The sequence below is a fragment of the Falco cherrug genome, chromosome 20, assembly GCF_023634085.1.
Source record: "Falco cherrug isolate bFalChe1 chromosome 20, bFalChe1.pri, whole genome shotgun sequence".
NCBI classification, from domain to species: domain Eukaryota; kingdom Metazoa; phylum Chordata; class Aves; order Falconiformes; family Falconidae; genus Falco; species Falco cherrug.
The window spans coordinates 2,442,670-2,462,783 of NC_073716.1; the positions used below are offsets into that span (position 1 = coordinate 2,442,670).

At 56.1% G+C, this 20,114-nt stretch overlaps 1 protein-coding gene across 1 annotated transcript; it reads left to right on the forward strand.

Annotated features, from left to right (window-relative positions):
• Positions 1-7,488: 7,488 nt before the first annotated feature.
• LOC102059799 (vasoactive intestinal polypeptide receptor 1-like) lies at positions 7,489-18,720 on the forward strand. Its single transcript, XM_055697564.1, has 13 exons — positions 7,489-7,572; positions 9,696-9,819; positions 12,771-12,878; positions 13,820-13,929; positions 14,203-14,300; positions 14,803-14,935; positions 15,568-15,721; positions 16,387-16,447; positions 16,732-16,798; positions 16,883-16,974; positions 17,214-17,343; positions 17,668-17,709; positions 17,916-18,720. Exons 1-13 carry the CDS (start codon positions 7,501-7,503, stop codon positions 18,006-18,008), a joined length of 1,284 nt encoding a protein of 427 aa, XP_055553539.1. The 5' UTR covers positions 7,489-7,500; the 3' UTR covers positions 18,009-18,720.
• Positions 18,721-20,114: the final 1,394 nt, after the last annotated feature.

Sequence of the window (20,114 nt, forward strand, 5' to 3'; positions counted from 1 at the left end):
CCAGGTCCTGGCATCCTGTGGGTCTCCACAAGTCCCATCTGTCAGAGCCAGTGGAATACGGGTCCGCTCCTGCCCCATGGCTCATGCTGTCAGTGCCTCTGTTTCCTGGTCTCTGGGGCTGCAGTTCTGGGAGATATGTGGGGATACTGAGCCCAGACAGAGCAAAGGTCACTCAGCTGGGGGATAAGAAGGAAAATAGGCAATGAGAGCTCCCTGCTACCTTCTCCTGGGCTTTGGCAGTGTGGGGCTCTAAGACATCCCACGCCAGAGGTGGCTGGGTCTGTGACAGCCTTTATTTGCTGAGTACACCTTGCTGAGCCCAGGTGAACTTCCAGCAGCAATGGGATCTGCAGTTTCAAGTCTGTTGCCTTGTGTTGTCTTCAGTCCTGCTGCCAGGTCACCGGCTTGGGAAATGGGAAAACAAGGATGGGGCGGGGGCTGGCAGGATGCACTCTCCCATCAGAGCGGCTCGCTCCTCACCACACCGCCTCTTTGATTGGGACATATTGAAAGGACCTTTCAGGCACTGGGAGAAAGCACCTGGAGGGGCTGGAGGCAGCTGCAGTGTGTCCCTGCAGAGCTGAGCCCTGTCACCTGTGCCTGGGGGGTGTCCAGGATGTTGGAGCCCACCTGGTAAGGGGCTGCTTCAGGGAGTGCTGGGAGATGGGTCTGGGTGAGAGTCTGGGATAGCTTTGGAAGTCAGGCTGGGATCGGATCTACAAGGCTCGCTGGTGCCTGCTGTCCAATGGAGGCATCCCTGCCTGTGCGCCACGGACCTGGGGTCTCCGTTGGTGGAGGGAAAAGGTCCTTCCACCCCATGGGTGTCCCCTTGCCGGTTGTCAGTGACAACATGCCCCTGTGCATGACCAAGGCACAGTGGCTGGGCACATCGCTCAGTGCTGGTGCTGTCACCTGAGGTTTGGCCCCCGGGATGCCCGTGGCACAGTGCTGAGCCCCCTGGGCTTGGCTCCCAGCCTCGTGGACCACTTCCCCAGGGCTACAATGACTGGCCACCACTTTCCCCCATGGAAAACCAGGCAAGGCTCAGCATGAGCACCAGCGCCTGGCTCCACCTTGCTGCTCTCCCCTACCATGAGCCCCTCCCAGGATGCTCACAAGCGGATTTGTGTCCAGCAGACCAAAACCAGCTCACATTTTCTGTTTCTCTCCCCCTGGCCAGAAAGCTCTGCGTGCCTGAGCTCATCTCAGGGAAACACTGCGTCTTGGAACACTATGTCTGCACAAAATATATAAGCCCCAGCAAGCCCATTGCAGTGAAAAACCACTTTCTCCCCCTAAACAGCCCAGCTTCCCACCAGCCTCAGTATCTTTCCTCCACCTCCATCAGCTGCATTTCCCCAGGCTGCTCTTCTGGGTGATTATTTGCATCAATATTACATCCAAAATCTGCCGTCCACCAATAGCACAGATCTGGGAACTTTTCCCAGGAACCCAGGCTGCAGCCAGACCTGCTCACCAAGCAGGAACAGACCTCTCCAAAAACTCTTCTGCCCCAAAAACGGCACCGCAGACACCCCCAGATGCCAGGGGAGGAGTGCTCCGAGGCCAGCTGCCTTAGCCCCCAGCCGTTGGCTCCACTCCTGCTATTTTCTGCTTGATTAGATTTTGTTCTATGTTCTTAATTTCTCCAAGCCCTTCCAGATTATTTCTCTGCCTTTTGTTATAACTCCCAAATTCCCATTATTTGCACATTTAATTACTGTGCTGATTACCCCCTGCTTCTGGCAGAGCATGCCTTGCTCTGAACAAAGCCCTGGTATCAGTCTTGCTGGTGCTAATATTGTTCTCATCTGTAGGAAGGATTCAAGCGCCTGGGCGAAGGGCTGAGCAGCACAAGGAAACCTTCTGCCAGTTGTAGGACAAGAAGGGGTGGCAGGGGACCTGCTCTGGATGTCCTCAGGCCCCCCATGGCAGCCTCAGCCCCTTTGGGGGTGTCATTAGCTGCCCTCCTGCATGGAGGAACAGAGGGAGGGGAGAGGACAGGAGAGGAAGGGAATTTAGGAGTGTTTTAGCATGAGTTCACATAAAACCAGGGAAAATTTCTTGAGTCAAACCAGGCACAAACCAGCACAACCCACAGCCTTGATGCATCTCATGCAGCGTAGCAGGACAGGGCACAGGCTCAGCTATGGGCAGGGCTGTGCTTGGCTGCAGTCTGTCCCCATGGCATGTCCCTTTTTAAGCCCCCCAGCACGTCTGTCAGGCAGAGAGAAGGTCTGGGCATGAGTGAGAGAGAGGAACCAGGAGACACGGGTACCACGCACCCACCTGTGCATGTCAGCCCGGCTCCATCTTCTTCAAAGCACAGCCCCACTGCACTAGGGCTGCAGATCCCTAATCCCTGCCCAGACCCCTCCTGGCCCTGTGGGTTGAGGGAGGATCGACTGCCGGGTGATGCACAGATGCTGAGCGGCATCGTAAGCGCTGGGCAGCAAACACGGTCTGGGCACAGGGAAATGCAAGTGTTGAGGCACGTGGGATGGGGACGGAGAAAGGCAGCCGTGGCTGTGCTGTGCCCAGGACACCTTCCCAGAGGCTTCCCAGAGACACCTCCCACAGGCAGAAGTGACCCTCCAGCTGGACATACCACCTCTTCTCACCAAGGACCTCACCAAGGTGGGGTGAGGACCCTCATCAGCCGACTCAACTACACTGGGGAGAGGTGACAGCCCAGGACCAGTTGCTCCATGTCATGGCATGGATGGTGATAAGCCACCCACATCTGCATCACAGAAAACCAGGGCCCAGGAGGGAACAGGGAGATTATAAAGTTCTGCTGGGGATGGACCCCGCTGTCCCCAGTAAGAGCCACCTTGCCAAACCAAACCCCAGACTGAGATGTGTGCCAAGAGACACCCTGAGGATGTTCAGCAGACAATTTTACTAGCAACCCTCACTTTGGAAGCTCTTCAGCCCCACTTTTAACTGTAACTATGGAACTTCTTGTTCTGGAAACCCTCACCTAAATTTTTATCCTCATTCAAACTCAAAGGCCAGGAACTCGTCCCCATCCTCTGGTTAGCCAGAGGTGGGCTCCACCAGAAGCTGTGTTTTGGATCATGGTCACGACCAAGGCAGCGGTCATGAAACAAGGTCGGTCCCCTGGGGACCAGGAGGGACAGACACCCTCTGCCACCACCTTGGACATGAACCCAACGCCTGCACCATGTTGGTGCAAGCAGACCCGCAGCACAAGCTGGGAGCAGGGGGTGATGCTGCACCAGACATCTGGAGCAGGAACGTGATGCAGCCCCTCGGAGGCACGCGATGCTCTCACTGCACGGGTCTCTGCTTTCAATGCAAGCAATGAATGCTTAGCATCAACAAACTTTGGCAAATTAGCTGAGCAGCAGAGCAGGAGCAGCCGGGGCGTGATCGGCAGCCGTCAGACCGGGAACACCGGGATGGTGATGCATCAAGCCGGGACGAGCCGTGCGTTGATATGACCCAGCAGCAATGACTCCCCGAGCTGCCTTCTGATAACAGGGGGAGGGCAGTGAGATGACAGCACACCCCTTATGCCATCCTGCTTCCCTGAAGACAAATTTGAGCCAGAGAGATTCCCAAAATGAGGAAACACAGGCAGGAGGCAGCAACCTTGCCTAAGACTCGTGGAAGATGAAGTAAGCACAGCTGAGGCAATGCATCCCCCCATAATCACTGCTGGCTCCTAAGGGGTATAAAAAACCAGTCTAAAAACCAGTTTGTATTGCACATGAAGACAAACCCTGGATATGGAATGGCAGCTCGGCAGCCACCGTCCCCTGTGCTCCATCACGCTGTCACACACAGCACGCACCTCTCGGGGATGCTCTGTGGGTCCAGGAACTCGAGTGGGTGAAAGCATCTAATTTTGAAAGCTAATTACAAAAACAATGCCCACTTTCCCCTTGCAGGAATTCTCACAGTGCTGGTGCTTTGAGCCCCATCTCCCCCGAGGCATCATCCAGCCATCGTGGTCTCCTCGTAGTCTGAGCCACCCTGTGCAGGCCGTTTCCTTCCACAGCCTGAAATGAAGCCAGAAATGGTTGGTGATGGCTGGGGACACCCTGCTTCTTTGCTGTCAGGTGGGATGGAAGCAACACAATTAGTAATTTCCAGCCCTTGGTAAATGAGCGTTTGCCACTTGCAGGAAGATTACTGCGAATGACTTCATTTGCTTTGGAAACGGCTGAGTCATTTGTAATTACCGACGCGCACCAGCAGCAATCCCAGTGCTGGCACTGGATTAATGGGAGTGCCCGTGGCTGGAGGGCAGCCTCCGGGGAGCTTCCCCGGGACTTTGCCACAGTCATGGAGCCCCACGGTTACTGTTCCCCACCACCCACGGCCGTGCATGCCTGTGCTGCCACACCACAGCGGTGTGCCCAAGGCAAATCCTCCCATCCTGTGCCCTCCAGCCAGCCACCACCGTCCCCATCGCTGTCACCATCGCATAGCGGTGTGCTGGTCCAGGTGGGGAGCCCAGAGGGGCTGGAGGGTCCTGGTCTGGCCAGGATTTGCAGTGAGGCCAGTTTGACCTCATTTGTTTTCCACTTGCTATTGCAAAAGAGAGCAGTGGCCCTGATGCCAGCAGGGCTGGGCAGGTCACCTGGTGACAGACAGGGGGTCAAGCCACCATTGTCTGTCCCAGCTCATCCTCACTGGAGGAAGGGCAGGACCAGCTCAGGAAGGTGGAGGTGGTTGGGCATCACCTGAGGGGTCCCCACTGCTCCCCATCACACCCCCTGTGACACAGGGTGCTTTGCTGGGGAGGGGACGAGCACCGCGCATCCTCCGGTGATGCGGCACTTGGCAAACCTCACCCGGGTGAGACCAGACTGGCCACCTCCGAAACTGGGCTCCTCCAGCTGGGGTCAATTTGCCACCAGATGGCACCAAATAAACTGGCCTTGTTGGGACTTGTTGGGCAGCTCTGGGCCACCGCCACCCCAAAACCAGACCTTGTCCCCATTCCCCCCCTCCTCTGTCCCCCACCTCGACCAGCAGCAGCCGGAGCTGCCAGTAGAGCGATGCAGCTGGCTCGGGCACAGGGTTATTTGCACCGGGTATGGTTTTATTTGGTTTTAGCAGTGTCTAAGACACCCTCCCACTGTGTGTTTATATGCTGTTGGAAAATTAAATGATTAAGATTGGGTGTTTGCATTTCAGCGGAAACTATTAGATGGTAATGAGTCTGGCCGGGTCTCGGCAGCCTTTTGTGTTAACATAACCACGGGCTCAGCCTTTGCCGGTCTGCACCTCTGAAAGCAGCGTTGGTCATTCCTAATGATGTCAATCAAGTGTTTTTAAATATTAAGGACCTAGTTCTTTCACTGAGTTTTTCTTTTTTTTAGGGGTATTTTTTTAGGTAGCAATTCTTATTGAGGTCTTTGAATGGCAGAGCAACAGCAGCAGTTCATTCATTGGCTTCGTATCTCATGAGAAGTTATGGAAGGAGCAGCTAATGTGATCTGCTGCCTCGTTAAGAAATCATATTGATGTAGAATTACTAAAACTGGCAACAGAAATGGTTCACCCTTCTCCCACCCCAGCACAAAGTGCAAGGCAGCCTCTCCCAGCCCTTTACCCTTCCGCAAGGGCCCCTGGGGACATCTTCTGTCCCTGCTTTCCCCATTGCCCACACCTGAGATGTCTCGGTGAGGAGGGACCAGGGTGGTCCAGGGGCACAAGGCTGGATCTTTGATCTTAAGAAATTATCACAGCTGCCCTTTGTGTACTCTTGGGTTTCCCCCGCCTGCCTTCACCCCTCCTGCTTTGTCACTGAAAGCATCAAAATGGAGAAATTCAGGCCCAAATTCCCCTTGCTAAAGGGGCTGGGGCTTTCTAGCAGGAATAATTATGTGTGTTTACATATATTTTTATATATATATATATGGAGAAGACCCCAGGTGATGGCCTGGGGTCCATAGTTGGCTCTGAGGGCAGCCCCATCCCTGGGCACAGCTGGGAGCGATGCTGTGCTGGATGCTTTGTGCTCAAGGAGTTGTGTCCCCATCACGGGCTGCTCCAGTTCCCTGGGGTCCACCAGCACCCCTTCTGCCCTGCTCTGCTTTGGTACCGGCACCCAGCATCCTGGTAGAACTAAACCACCAAAATCACAAGCTCAGCCAAAACCAAAACCCTTGGCCAGGGCAGAGTTCAGGTTATTTTGCAGAGCTGCAAGCTGCCTGCCAGACACCCAGTGCCCGTCCCGGGCCTTTCTGGGCGGGGGGGTGCGTTTTGGAGAGAGGGTCTGGGGTGTGGCAGACAGGAGAGGCAGGAGAGCAGGCAGGACGCAGATGGGGATGGGGATGGGGATGGGGATGCAGATGCAGATGCAGATGCAGATGCAGATGCAGGTGGGGATGGGGATGCGGATGGGAATGGGGATGCAGGTGCAGGTGGGGATGAGGATGGTGGTGGGGATGCAGATGGGGATGGGGATGGGGATGCAGATGCAGATGCAGGGGGGTTATGGGGATGCAGATGGGGATGGGGATGGGGTGGGGAATGGAGATGAGGATGGGGATGGGGATTGGGATGGGGATGGAGATGGAGGTTGGGATGGGGATGGGGATGCTGATGGGGATGGGGGTGGGGATGTAGTTGCGGATGCAGATGGGGTTGGGCAGTGCTGCCTGCCATACTGGGGCCAGCAGAGCTTCCTGTGCAGGCAGGGCTTGAAGGAGCATCACTGCCCCCAGCCTATGTGCATGCCTGTGTCCAGCCATGCACACACATGTCAGGGCATGTGTTTGTAAATGTGTGGATGCACAATCCCAGCATCGCAACATCTCCTTTGAGCTCTCTACCTTCCTCTAGTTCCCAGATGCCACCTGGAGCTGACCAGGGAGCAGCATGACCCTTGGCGTGCCCCCTGCACCCCATCCCGGCGGCATCCCCATCTCCCACAGCCTTTAGCCAGCAGTTTCCCAGCTCAGCAGCATCCAAGGAGCAGGCGAGAGGGCTCCGGGCCCCCCTGGGCATCCCCCTGGGCCCACCCGAGGGGTCCCAGATCCTGCCCAGAGCAGGTTTAGGGGGTTGCTGGGGGCTGGGGGTGGCCAGACTGGGCAGTGCCAGGTGGGGGGGTCGTCCCCCTCCCGTGCTGCTCCTCACATCCAGCCCCCAGCTTGGGGAAGGGGGGGCGGGGGGTGGAGCCTGCTATATTACCAGATCCAGGGGCTGAGACATTCAGTCTCGCACAGAGCCGGAGCCCATTGGCACCGGGCGGGGACAGCGAGGCGGGGGGAGGGGGTCACGGCCGGGCAGGACCACCCGAACGGGACTGAGCACCCGCTGCAGGAAAGGGTCCGGGAGGAGGACGGGGCTGGGAAGGGGTCAAGGGGAGGTGGGTGCTGGGTCGCCCCTTTGGAGCCGGGGTCCTGGTGCGGCCCCCCCCCCACCGCAGGGCCATGCAGGGGGAGCTGGGGTGTCCCTGGCCCCTCGGGGACTGACCCGACCACCCGTGGATAGGGCAGCACGGGGCTGGCTCCAGCTATGGGGGGCCCATGGCAGCCCCCCGGCACCTGCATGCTGCCGGTCCTGCTGCTCGCACTCCCGATGCTCCGGGTAAGTGTCCCCGGGGACGGGGGCGGGGGCGGGGGGACAGGGTGGGCAGCGGGGGCGGTGGTCCCCTGCCTGCGACAGCCACCGCAGGGTCCGGCCAGCCCCGGGGACGGGCTGGGCAGGGCTCGGGGCACTTCGCCATCCCTGTCCCCATCCCTCGTGCTGTCCGAGCGGTGTGGGCGATGCCAGGACCCCCTGCACTCCCCAGGGCTGGGACCACCGCTCGGGCAGCCAGGGCAGGCAAACCCCCGCGGGGTCAGCTCTGGGGGATGCTCCAGGCCATCCCCGAGGGGGGGGGGGGGGGGGGGATCCCTGCTCTGCCCTGCCTCGGGGACTGTCCCCTCTGTCCTCACGTTGGTCCTGGCGCCGGCTTTGCTGACATCATCCCCCACACCTCGAAGGTGCCCAGGCCCCAGAGACCTGGGGGAGCACCCAGAGGTTACGGTGGCTGGGGGGTGCAGGGGGCAAGGACCACACGTGGGGTGCTCCCCATCCCAGGCGGAGCCATGGGGGTGGCTGGCTCCGAGCCCCCACTGGAATGGGGGGACACGGCGTGGTGTGCTGCCGGAGCGGTGTGCAGCGAGCCTGGCAGCCACGTTGGCAAAGCATCCTCAACTGATGACACCGTCACACCGCCTCGGTGGTCCCTCGCGAGCGGCTCCGGTGGGAGGGGGCTCCGGTGGGAGTGGGCTCTGGCTCGGCGGTCTTCTGGATGCCTTCAGGATTTCTCCCAGCACTGTTTCACTCTGCAAGTTCTTTAGCAAACATAGAAGGTTTGGATAACGGAGAGGAAAAGAAAAGGAAAAGAAAGGGAATGGGGGAAAGGAATGGGAAAAGGAAAGGGAAAAGAAGGGGAAAAAGGAAATCTGAAAGGAAAAAGGGGGAAGGGGAAGGGGAATGACAGGAAGGAAGGAACAGAAAAAGAAAGAAAGAAAGAAAAAGAAAGAAAGAAAGAAAGAAAAAGAGAAAGAAAGAGAGAGAGACAGAGAGAAAAAGAAAGAGAGAGAGACAGAGAGAAAAAGAAAGAAAAGAAAGAAAGAAAGAAAAAGAAAGAAAGAAAGAAAGAAAGAAAAAGAAAGAAAGAAAGAAAGAAATAGAAAGAAAGAAAGAGGAAAAGGGGAATGAGCAGGGAAAGCAGGCAGGGCTGGAGGAGCAGGAAAGGAGCTGGAGGGCAGGAAAGGACAAGACTCAGCCAAGTGATGCTTTAATGACCCACACTTCCCTCCAGTCCTTGGGTCCTCTTGCCCACCCTCATCCCTTTATTTCTCCAGCTTTGATATCTCTGTCCGCACACCTAAACCCATCACCAACCCAATCCCATGTCTTGGCCCAAAAACCCTGCCCTTGACATGTCCTGTATCTGGATGCTGCAGCCCCCACCGCATCCCCCCATGGGCATGGGCATGGGCATGCCTGCTCTCGGTTCAGCCTCAGTCTCCCAGCTCTCCAGTTGGAAGCCAAGGGGGCAAACCCCCAAAGTGGGGATTCCCAGGCAGCCCCATCCCAGGGCACTGAGCCACCACATCCCTTGCATTTTTGGGAGCTGTGGGGTCAGGGCGTACTCCTTGGTATCTCAGCACTTCTGCTAGCGAACCCAAAAACCTTCAGGAGGTCAGCGTGCCCGTTTCATAGTATCTCCCCAAAGAGCTGGGCGAATTGACAGCTGTTGTCAGTGCCTCCACTTAAAATACACCAGCCTGAATGTGAGCAAAATCCAGCCATCAAGGGAAGGATTAGACATGCCCAAATAGGTGTTTTTTAAAAATCTCTAATTACTTGGTTTCCTTGTTCAGGCTTTGAAAGTGCGCGCCTCTGCCTCTCTGATGGGGTCAGCCCCTCGGTCTTTAAGCTCAGCTCCTCTGCTTGGCACTTGCATCTTGGAGGAGCTGTGCCCTTAAGCATCACATGCTTTCAGAGGGAATTAGAAATAATTGAAGTGGTTCTTTATGGTGTTTACAAGGCAAACAGTAGAAAGCTAAGGAAATGTCAGGGTCCAGCATAGGGTTACATAGATACGGTCTCCTGTGGCTGGCTGCTGCAGAAATAGTGAATATTGGCTGGTACCCTGCCTGCTCGGGTCTTTCAATGCTCGGCATCCTACTGTCTGCCCTTTCCCCACTCCCAAGGTGCAGGCAACACACCCCGACTGCTCCATCGTCCTCTATTTCCAAGAGCAAGAAGCTGAATGTCTGGAGATTATCAGGAGCGAAAGCCAAACACCAGCCCCGTCTGGACCCCCCAGGCAGCAGGGTGAGTGTGAGCTGCCTGCCCTGCATGGAGTTAATCTCCCTCAGGAGCAGGGGGGGGGTGGGGTGGGGGGTGGATTTGCTAAGGGGGTCTTTGGGGGATGAACCATGGTAGGGGGGTTGCAGAGTGCACATGGATTCAGAAAAGCAGGTACTTTCAGGAATATGGAGAGCAGAGCCAAGGCAAAGGCTAAGGAGCATCCCTGGGAAGCCCTGAAAAGTGCTGCTGCAGGGAGAGATGGGGGCTGAGGTTGCAGCCAGGGGCTGTGGGTGGGCTGAGGGATGCAAACAACTGCAGGGGCTGAGTCCCCCCAGATTTATGGCACTGGGCAATGATGGTGTGGTCCATGCCCCCTGCCCCACTCCTGTCCTCCCTGCACTGATGCTCTGGGGCCAGGCAGGGCTGTGGGCATGGGTGATGCAGAGCCCTGGCCATCAGCACAAGTGTATTTGCTTGGTACTTTTCACCACTTTGTGCCTTCTTGCTTTCCTAATTCAGTTAGTTTTAATGCTAAACATGTTCTGAGCAACTTAATTTTTACATATCCAGGACTTTTAAACCAATTAACTAATAGAAAAATAGTTTTGAAGTGCTGCTTTTGTCCATTTTTTTTGTAATTGCATTTCAATTTCCATCCAAAAGCAGCTTGGCTCAAATTCTGGGTAAAAATTATCACCTAGTGAATAAGAAATGCGTCATTCAATGGGTTTCATCTAATACAAATGTAAAAATTAAGCATCTCAATAAATGCATGTTAAGGTGCATAATTGCTTAAGTAACTGTGCAGAGATATAACGTATCATCCAGCTCAGCAGAGAAAAGCCGAGTTGATTGGAAAAGGTCCATTTTGCAGCCTAGATCATGCCAGCCAGGGGGGAGGAATCTCACTGTAGGAAAACAACCAAGAAGAATGAATGCAGAATTAAAATCAGTATTTAATCTCAGGTTTCCTGCCTGACTGCTGCCTCCGCTGCCCACCTGAACTGGATTTATCCCTTCCCCCTTACTTGCTTGTGCCAGCGTGGGGAGCATCCCGTGGAGAGCATGACAGCTTGGGGGGAAGGCTCAGATGCCCTGGGTGGTGGCAATATAGCATAAAGGAACAGGACAGGGACCTCAGGCTTCAGCATCCCACTGGGGAACCTGCCATGGGGCCCCAAAACTGGTTAGAGATCACAGCTGCGGTGCGTTCACTTCAGTCTGCTCCTGTGCTCACAACATTTACTGCTCTGAAACAGGTGGGAAGAAATAACCTGCTGGTGAAGCTGGAATGATCACTTTTGGAGGAGTCCAGATACCAGTTAGGGCAGCAAGAAATAAGGAGGTAGCCCTGGCAGGTCTCTGTATGATCAACCAGTAGAAACGCTGAGCAGCTTCCCATCAAACAGCATTTTGAGGGACAGAATGCTCTTTTTTGGCCACATCAAGGAGAACATCCTGAGGATAATGTTGATCCAGGGATATTTCAGCCCTCTACTGGGAAAATGGGAATAAAGCAGGTCACTTTGGGTCTATCCCAACCAAACACCTCGGGCTACCAGACTACACCAGCTGGGAGCCCAGGGACAGGGGACATCGTGGGGAAGTGGCAGCCCCTTGGGATCAACAGTGTGGGGACACTGAAGGCACAGCTTCTGCCTGCGAGGTGGGCAGTGAGGCACACTGCCAGTTCCCTTGATCATGTTTTTTTCCCCCTGTCCACCCCAGAAGTTGCCTCCATCACCTCTTCTCCATGGGAGAGTTATTCGAGTTTTGCGCAGCTCTAAGAAATGTGAGGTTTTTCGAGGGAAGCAGAGTGGGAAAGGGGACTTAAACCTTTTCTCCCCATCCAAGTGGAGGGGTGACTTTATTCCCTGGGAATGCACTGCAGAGCTGCATGAATCCCAGCTCAACCCCTGTGGCATGGGCTGCTCCTCTGGCTCCTGGTCAGGTGGTCCTGCAGCTCTCACCGTGCTGGAAGAGCTTGTCCATACAGCAAGAGATGCATTTATACAGCAGGACTGCTCTGCTATTCAGCCACAGCCAGGTGTTTTGCTCAGACCCCAAAAAATGAAGCAACTGGCTCTCAGTGATGTTCCCAGGTGCCGTGCTCGGCTCAGCTATCCTCCAGAGCAAAAATCAAGACATACCCTGAGGTGGCAATGACAGTCCTGCAAATCCCTCCAAACCTGGCCAGATACATAGAGAACACTTTACTGAAAATCAGAGAAAACCAATTAGATTTGTCTGCGTCCACATTCTCCAGCTGGGAATAGATGTGGCTCGAGGTTAATAATGTATATCTGCAAGGTTAATAACGTACGTGTGCAAGGAGGAGAGCTGTCCGGGAAGTGTGATGTATATGTCTCATCTTGGTATAGCGCAGCACTGATTCTCCAAGGCCCCGCGTCTGCTTGGCCGTGCTCATTTCCAAGGCAATTAGAGAGTCATTTAAAGATGGACTTAGTGCTAGAAAAAAGCAAAAGATGTTTAAGCTAACTGCTTTCCAGCAAGTCTTGCAGTGCTTTCTCCCATCCTCCTTCAGGCTGGAGAGACGCCTAGAGCTCAGCCACCATGGCTGCTGGGTGCAGACACCCAGCACAAACCTGCACTATTTTAGATGCCACCAGGAAAGTCCCAGCCCTTCCAGCACCCTCTTCCCCCATGGTGTCCCCGCAGGAGCTCTGGGTCTGATGTAGCCCCAGGAAATACCAAGTCCCGTCTTGCCGAGGGCTAAAAGGAGATCTGGGCACTGGGGGAGGTTGTTCCCAGAACTGGAGCCAGGATGCTCCTAATTCCTGAGGAGGTACAGCGTGGCCCTGTAGATCGGGTGACGGCTGGGCTGGCTGCTCTCTGCTCTCCCGTTACATTCGCGCAGCCGTGCCTGCTGTGGGCTGTGTCTGGGGATGGGGGGCTGTGTGTGTCCCCCTGGCACGTCCCTTCCCGGCGGCACTAACCGTCCCATCCCTCCCCAGGCTGCCTGACTGAGTGGGATGGAGTGAGCTGCTGGTCAGCTGTGCCCGTGGGCCAGTCCCGAGCTGTCGCCTGCCCTGACATCCTCCACATCTTCAAGAAGTCCAAAGGTGCAGTGTTCCCAATCCAGCCCAGACCACGGATCCCCTGGGTCTGAGGGCTAAGCTGCACCCACCCCTGCCTGCCCGGGATCCTCGTGCCACCCCAGCGCTTCCCCTCTGGTCCCACAGCTCCTGCCCCATCCAAAAGCTTGGCATATATTGCAATCCAAGCAGGTGACGGACAAAAGCAGAGATGTAGAGTGTTGCCACACCAGGAAAGTCCCCAAACCCTTTCATCACCCAGTACCAAGCATCCCCTGTGGGTACTGCACGTGGGGACCTCATCCTCCAACTGGGTGACACCAGGACAGTCCCCCAGCTGGTCAGTGCCTTCCTTTCCCTACCCACACACCAGCCTAATGCTCCTGACCTGCTCAGTAGTGCTCCAAGCCATGCAGATAAAAAATGCAGCATAAAATCATGATTATTTCAAGACCAGGTACTCCCCTGGGGCTGCACCGCTGCTGGGGGAGCTGCTGCCTCCATCCATCTTGGAGGCAGCGGAGTGTGAAGGAGAGCACCCAACCAGTCCCCGTGGCATCTGAGCACATCCTCAGCTGGGCATAATTGAAAAGGCGATGGAGGGTTGGTAAATGTTTTGCTTTAGGACAGAAACAACTCAGGAGAGGCTTGATGAAGCCCTCACAGGATGTAAAAGCCCCTTTTTAGCCTTAGTTGCCTCCCATGGTGAGGATTCATGGTTACATCCTGCCCTAAGGTGCCCTGGCACCTGCAGGCACAGCACCGGAGGGCAGAGATGTCACCTGGATGGGAGGGATGGGGCAGCCAGGCCATTCAGGTACCATGCTGCTGTCACAGCTGGGATGCTGGTTCTGGGATTGAGGCTCCATCCCGGAGAACAGGGTACCATCCCCAGACTGGACACCTTGGGGGTGCTGATGCAGAGGTGATGCCCATGGCTCTCGTGAGGTCCCTTATTGTTGCTGCAGCGCTGATCCGGAGGAACTGCACTGAGTCAGGATGGAGCTTCCCCAGCCCTCCCTACCACAATGCCTGTGAGCTGGAGGCCATCGGCAGTGATAACAACACGGAGGCCAAGGCAAGTGGGTCCCCGGAGCCATGGGCACCTCCCTAGAATCACCCTACCCCACGCTGATCCACGCCACTGGGCAATGAAACATGAAGATGCTCTTGGGGACATCTTGTTGCCCTTATTCCTTATGCTGGGCTACCTGGAGGGATCCGAGCTTGGCTGGGAACAAGCCCAGCCTGGGAAAGAGCTGGGGCCATCACCCTGCCACCTCCCTGCCCATCACAGACCAGCACCTCCCAGCCCATGCTGCCTTCACTCCACTGGTGTTTTCCTTTCCAGAAAAGCTATTTTGTCACCATGAAAGTTCTTTACACCTGCGGCTACTCCACGTCCCTGGCAGCCCTCTTCCTGGCCATTGGCATCTTCCTCTGCTTCAGGTAGGGCTCAGTGCTGGCTGCTCCGTGGGCTGCAGCTGGAGGAAGGCAGGGAAATGATCAGCAGAGGATGGTTGCTCTCAGGCTTCCTCCCCTCGGAGCAGCCAGGCTCTGTCCCTGCCAACACGGATAACCAGGGAGGTATGAGACGAACTGCATCGTTGTCCTTCCCTGCTGACACACAGACCTGAGACCCTCAGGTTGCCCTTTCAAGCTTTGTTTTCGCAGACCTCACTGTGCTGCAGAATGATGCTCTCCGCAGGTGGTTGGAGGATGTTCCCCAGCACACCTTGTCCCTGGGCAGCCACCTCGAGCACAGCACAGCCCTGTCCTTCATGATTTCAGAGCAGGAAAACCTTCTCCAGGGCTTTGGGCTTGACCACCGCCAACATATGGTCCCTTGGGCTGGGGTCTAGCCAGGGAAGCGGCTCCTAAAGGAGAAACTTCTCTGCCTGTCTGCTCTCTCTGCTCCTGCCGGGGCACAGCGCATCTCTTCCTCCCATAGGAAGCTGCATTGCACCAGGAACTCTATCCACATCCACTTCTTCACCTCCTTCATACTGCGTGGGGCCGCCGTGTTCATCAAGGACGCCGTCCTCTTCTCAGACGAGTCCATTGACCACTGCACAATGTCAACAGTAAGTCATGGAGTCCCAGCCTGGGCATGGTGCAGGAGAGGGCACCACATGCTGATCGGGGGGATGGGCTAGGTGGATTTGCCGTGGATTTAGCACGGCAAAGAGGAGAGAGAGAGGGAGGCTGAACCTGGGGAGGAAAGGCTGGCTTGGGTGGACTTCAGGAGGTTCACAACAACATTTCTGCATGGGCACTGTCTGCAGAGGACATGTGCTGCCCTCAGAGCTCTCCCTGCTCTCAGACAGTCTCCCAGCAGGGCTAAACCTCTGCACAACCCAGCAGCACCACGTACATGCAAACAGAGCTCACACCGCTGGATGCGCAGATTTGGGGGTGTCAGTAGACTCAGAAACCTCTGCGTGCAGCCCAGATATGACACTATGGGCACCACAGACACGGGTTTCTAAAGAACTTACAATAACAGCTGGTGGTCGTCCACCCACGTCGTGGAAGCCCAGCAAAAAATGCTGCAGGTGACGTGTGGGACCAGTGCAGCACACCTGGGGCTGCAATGAAAGGCCATCACAGGTCTCCTCGAATGCGTGGATGGGGAAGGTGACCATCCCCCGTGCCCCCAAGACAGGGTCTGATGCCAGCCAGCACTCCTGAGCCTTCCCCTTCCTTTTCCTCCCAGGTGAACTGCAAAGTAGCCATCGCCTTCTTCCAGTACTCGGTCTTGGCCAACTTCTACTGGCTGCTGGTGGAAGGCATGTACCTGCAGACCCTGCTGCTGCTCACCTTCACCTCTGACAGGAGGTACATCTTGTGGTACATCCTCATCGGCTGGGGTGAGTGCGGGCCCCAGCACATGATTCCCTCCAGCAAGGTTCCATTGACACAGACCAGGGGTAGGCACCGCTTTTGGGGATCACCCGCTCTGACATCCACAGGCACAATGGTCCCCGTGGCTGCTCTCAGCCTGACCCCCACCCCAGCATCTCTCTGCATGGCCTTGTGCTCTGTGGGGCACCCATCAGCTCCTGCCAGCCCCTGGCACTGGTTGGCAGCATGATCCTTGCCCTCATGGCATGTGTGCAAAGTCCCTCAAAGGAGAAAATTCTTGCCACTGCTGACCAAAGAGCCTTTGCAGCAGCGTCTGCTGCCAATCCATCCTGAATGTGGTCAGGATGGGACAGAGGCAGATCTTTCCTTCTTCCCACACCCATCCAGGGCTGGAAATGTCCATCCCAGGTGCCCAGGTTAGGTGTAAGAGCACACAGCTGGGCAGGAGGGTGACCAGGAGGTGACACACAAGCAGACACGTCACCATCAGTCAGCACCATCTCCTTTTAAACCCCAGAGAAGGGGGAAAGACTGTACCTTCCTGCCACCTCCAGGGCCCCAGACCTGACCTAGACACGTGTTTTGGGGGGCAAGAGATGGAGGGGAGGTGCAGGGGCTCCCCTGAGCCCTAGGGTGACTTTGCATCCCTGCCTGGGTCCTGTCCTTGCAGGTGTCCCCATGCTGACAGTCTGCGTGTGGGTGGTCACCAGGCTGCAGTACGACAACCATGGGTAAGAGCAGCCACCTCTCTTCTTTCTCCAGGCCAGCTTGGCCATGTGTCCCCCATGCAAGTCCCAGGGGATGAACCTGTTTCATAGGAGATTCAGGAGGGGAGAACTGGGGCAGCACTTTATTTTAATGCTATTTCTATTTTCTGGTGGGGCCCATGCTACAGTGGGGCCCCGTTGCAAGAGGTGCTGTGCAACTGGGGCAGGGGGCTGGGGAGGGTGGCAGGTCAAGGCCTGGGCTAAAAGGGTGCAAGTGGGTGGCAGGAGCCATTTCTCCTCTCCCGTAGGTGCTGGGATGACTACACCAGTCTGTACTGGTGGGTGATCAAGGCTCCTATCCTCCTGGCCATATTTGTGAGTATGTCCCCTGAGCACCCCAGGGCTGGGGGACACAACCAGGGGTCTGTGCAGAGCCTGACACCTGCCTTCCCATGGCAGGTGAACTTCCTCATCTTCCTCAACGTCACCAGGATGTTAGCACAGAAGATCCGGTCCCCAGACATTAGCAAAAACTACAAGCAGCAGTACATGTAAGAGCTAACTCGGGCAAGGGGAGCTCTCCTCACTCGGGTTTCTGGAGGGACCCAGGGCAGCAGGGACCCCTCCCTGGAGCTGCACTGAGAAGGACCATCCTTGGAGCCTCCAAGACCTGCCTTTCATGGAAAACCTGTTTTGGGTTAAGACCAAGCTCTTGGGAAAATCTCGTCTCATGGGGCAGCAGGACCATCGTTTGCACCCAGACCCCCACTCATGACACCACTCTCTGCAGGAGGCTGACGAAGTCCACGCTGCTCCTCATCCCTCTCTTCGGGGTACACTACGTGGTGTTCGCACTCTTCCCTGAGCACATCGGTGTGGATGCCCGGCTGTACTTCGAGCTGGTCCTCGGCTCCTACCAGGTGCAAACTGGGGGAGAGGTGTAGGCAGAGTCCTCACGTACCCATCGCATCCCACCCCAAGATCACACCAGGAGCCCCTGGGATGTGCTGCTGGGGCTTTGCACTCTGTAGGGAGGGGACTGTGTCCCAGACACCCCCCTCAACCACTAGGGACAAAGCACAAGGGTTGTAGTCCAGTGAACAACTTGCAAACTTGCACTGCTGCCCTACTGCCCATGGGATGGGGCGAGAGGTGTGGGAGGATGCTAAATGCAGGCAGCAGATGAGCACAGAGGGGTCCAGCCTCTTTCTTTGGGTGAAACTTGCTCTTTCTGTCCTTTTCAGGGGTTCCTAGTGGCTCTGCTGTACTGCTTCCTGAACGGGGAGGTGAGTGTCCCCCCCCCCAAAACCAATCCCCTGGGCACCACAGCCACACGAGGGCACACAGCTACCCCCAAGGGTGCATGCACACAACCACACAGGGGCATGCAGACATGCATGGGGGTCCCCACCCCCTTGCACCCCAAATCCCTTGTCGAGGGGTGCTGGCAGGTGTCCCTGGGTGCCAGCACCAGTCCGCGGTGTTGGTTCAGGTCCAGGCTGAGATCAAGAGGAACTGGGGCAAGTGGCAATCATCCATGGAGAGCAACGTCTTCAACCTGGCCACCCAAGACTTCACCGCATGATGAGGACAGCGTCTGGGGGGAAATACCTCCTCGAGGATGGTGGTGGTGGTGCAACTCCATGGCTACGGTCCCAGAAACACAATAAAAAGGATTTTGTAGGTTCTGGGTCTGGCATCCTCAGAGGGTGGTGCAGACAGCTGTTGGGAAAGGCTCTGCCTGTCCAGCTGTTGGTGGCTCTTGTGGCTCCCTGTGACGGTGTTTTACCTGCCCAAAGCTCTCCTTGCAGTTTGGTCCGTGTTTTAGGCAAAGGGAAGAGGGCTTCTCTGCCTTTTCTGGGTTGGAAATGCAAATATCATTTCACAAAAGACACGGGACATTTTTCATTTGGCACTGCAATGAAAATGCAAGCAGCCTCAGTGCTGAAGGGATTTACTGCTGGCTATTTTCCCCTTCTTCATTGATTTACAAAATTGTCCCCCTTATGGAAAGATGCCTAAACACAGCCCCCAGGAGCCATTCCGGGTGTGGGAGAGGCAAACACAGAGACAGACAAAACCCCACAGCTTTCTACAGGAGTCCCCTGATGGTCTCATGACTCAGTTCCCCCCACAGCTTCTAAAATGTTTCCCTTTCTCCCGTGCCTGTTGCTTCAGCCGCACTCAGCGCTGGGGAAGGTGTCCCACCATCCTTGCCATGCCAGCAGTCCCAGGGGCTGCACACCAGAGGGACAGGACAGTTTGCAAGCAACGGGACTCCCCTGTCTTCACTGGGGGCTCGTTTGACGGCGACTAACAAGGTTTTTGCCAATAAAATCTTGCTCTGAAATCTAGCATTGCTTTGTCAGAGGTTTGGTTTGCTCTACAAACCCAGATAACTTGGTACCAGGCTTGCTAGAGGGTAGAAACCCTGCCAATAACTGGAATGCCTGGAAATACCTCCTGGGGGGGAGAAAAATCTGCTTTTTCTCTGCCTGGTGAAGCAGCCAGGCTCTGGGCATGGCCATGGAGAGGAGATGGAGGAGGAAGGTGAGGAAGAGTGCAAGATAAGTGCCTTACGGGCTCTCCCAGAGGTGCTGGGATGCCATGTCCCCTTTGGGTTGGAGTTGCTGTCACTACACTGCAGCCTGGCCCTGTTCACCCGCACGAGCATCCTTCACCCTCCCTGGACTGAGCTCCTGCCTTGGCAGATGCTGTCACCAGGAGCGAGAGGCCTCAAATGCCCTTTCCCCAAACCTCCTGGCCCCACCATGTTCCCAAGACCCGAGCCACTCGATCTCACAGAGCTCCTCACTCTTCCTGGGTTGAAATTTCTCCATGTAGCCACGTGTCCTTCCTTAAATAAAACCCACTTGTTGGCCCCTTTCCAGGCTGCAGGATCTCCAGAGATCCTGTCTGGTCTCACAAAGGGACGCTGAGAGAGAAACAGAGCCCCAGACCTGATTTGAGGTGAGATAGAAAATGTTCTGTTAAACAACCCCCCCGGGCCAGCACCATCCTGCACACTGCCGGCCAGGAAACCTCCAGAGGAGCATGGCAGCTGTCAAATAAATGCCTGCCTGCAGCCATGGAGAGACCACAGGTGAATAAACATCTCTCTCCATCATTAGCGAGGAAGATGCTGTTTCAGCAGGCACATGAGGCAGGCAGCAGCAGCAGATTGCACCAAGGCTGGGGATGCTCGGTGGGACTGTCACGGTTGCCATAAAGCTTTGAAAAGCGCTGGGTTTGGCATGTATTTTCAGCAGTCAATGGGCCTTTTTGGGTGCTAAACCTGCACCCTAAATGACCTGCTGGGCTCTGAGCCGTGGCATCCGTGCTGCATGGCAGAGGCTGCAACGCCAGGAGCTTGCTGCAGGTGCAGCAGGGCTGACGTGCCCCTGCGGCGGGGACTGTGCATCACCTCCAGTCTGCAGAAAAGGTTTTTAAAAGCGTTTGCTACATCTCTAGCATGGATCGTGACCTACAGCTGCATATTTGGGGCAGCTGAGCCTAGGCGGGGCCAGGTCTCCCCTGACTCCCCTCCAGCCATTCCCATCACCCACCCTGTCCGGAGGGTCCCTTCTCCTGCCCTGGGGCAGAGGGGTGTCTGGGGGGGGGTGTTTTGCCTGGGGCCGGTGGGTGGCACTGCGGCCCCGCAACGCCGCCTCGGGCACCGACATCAGATCCG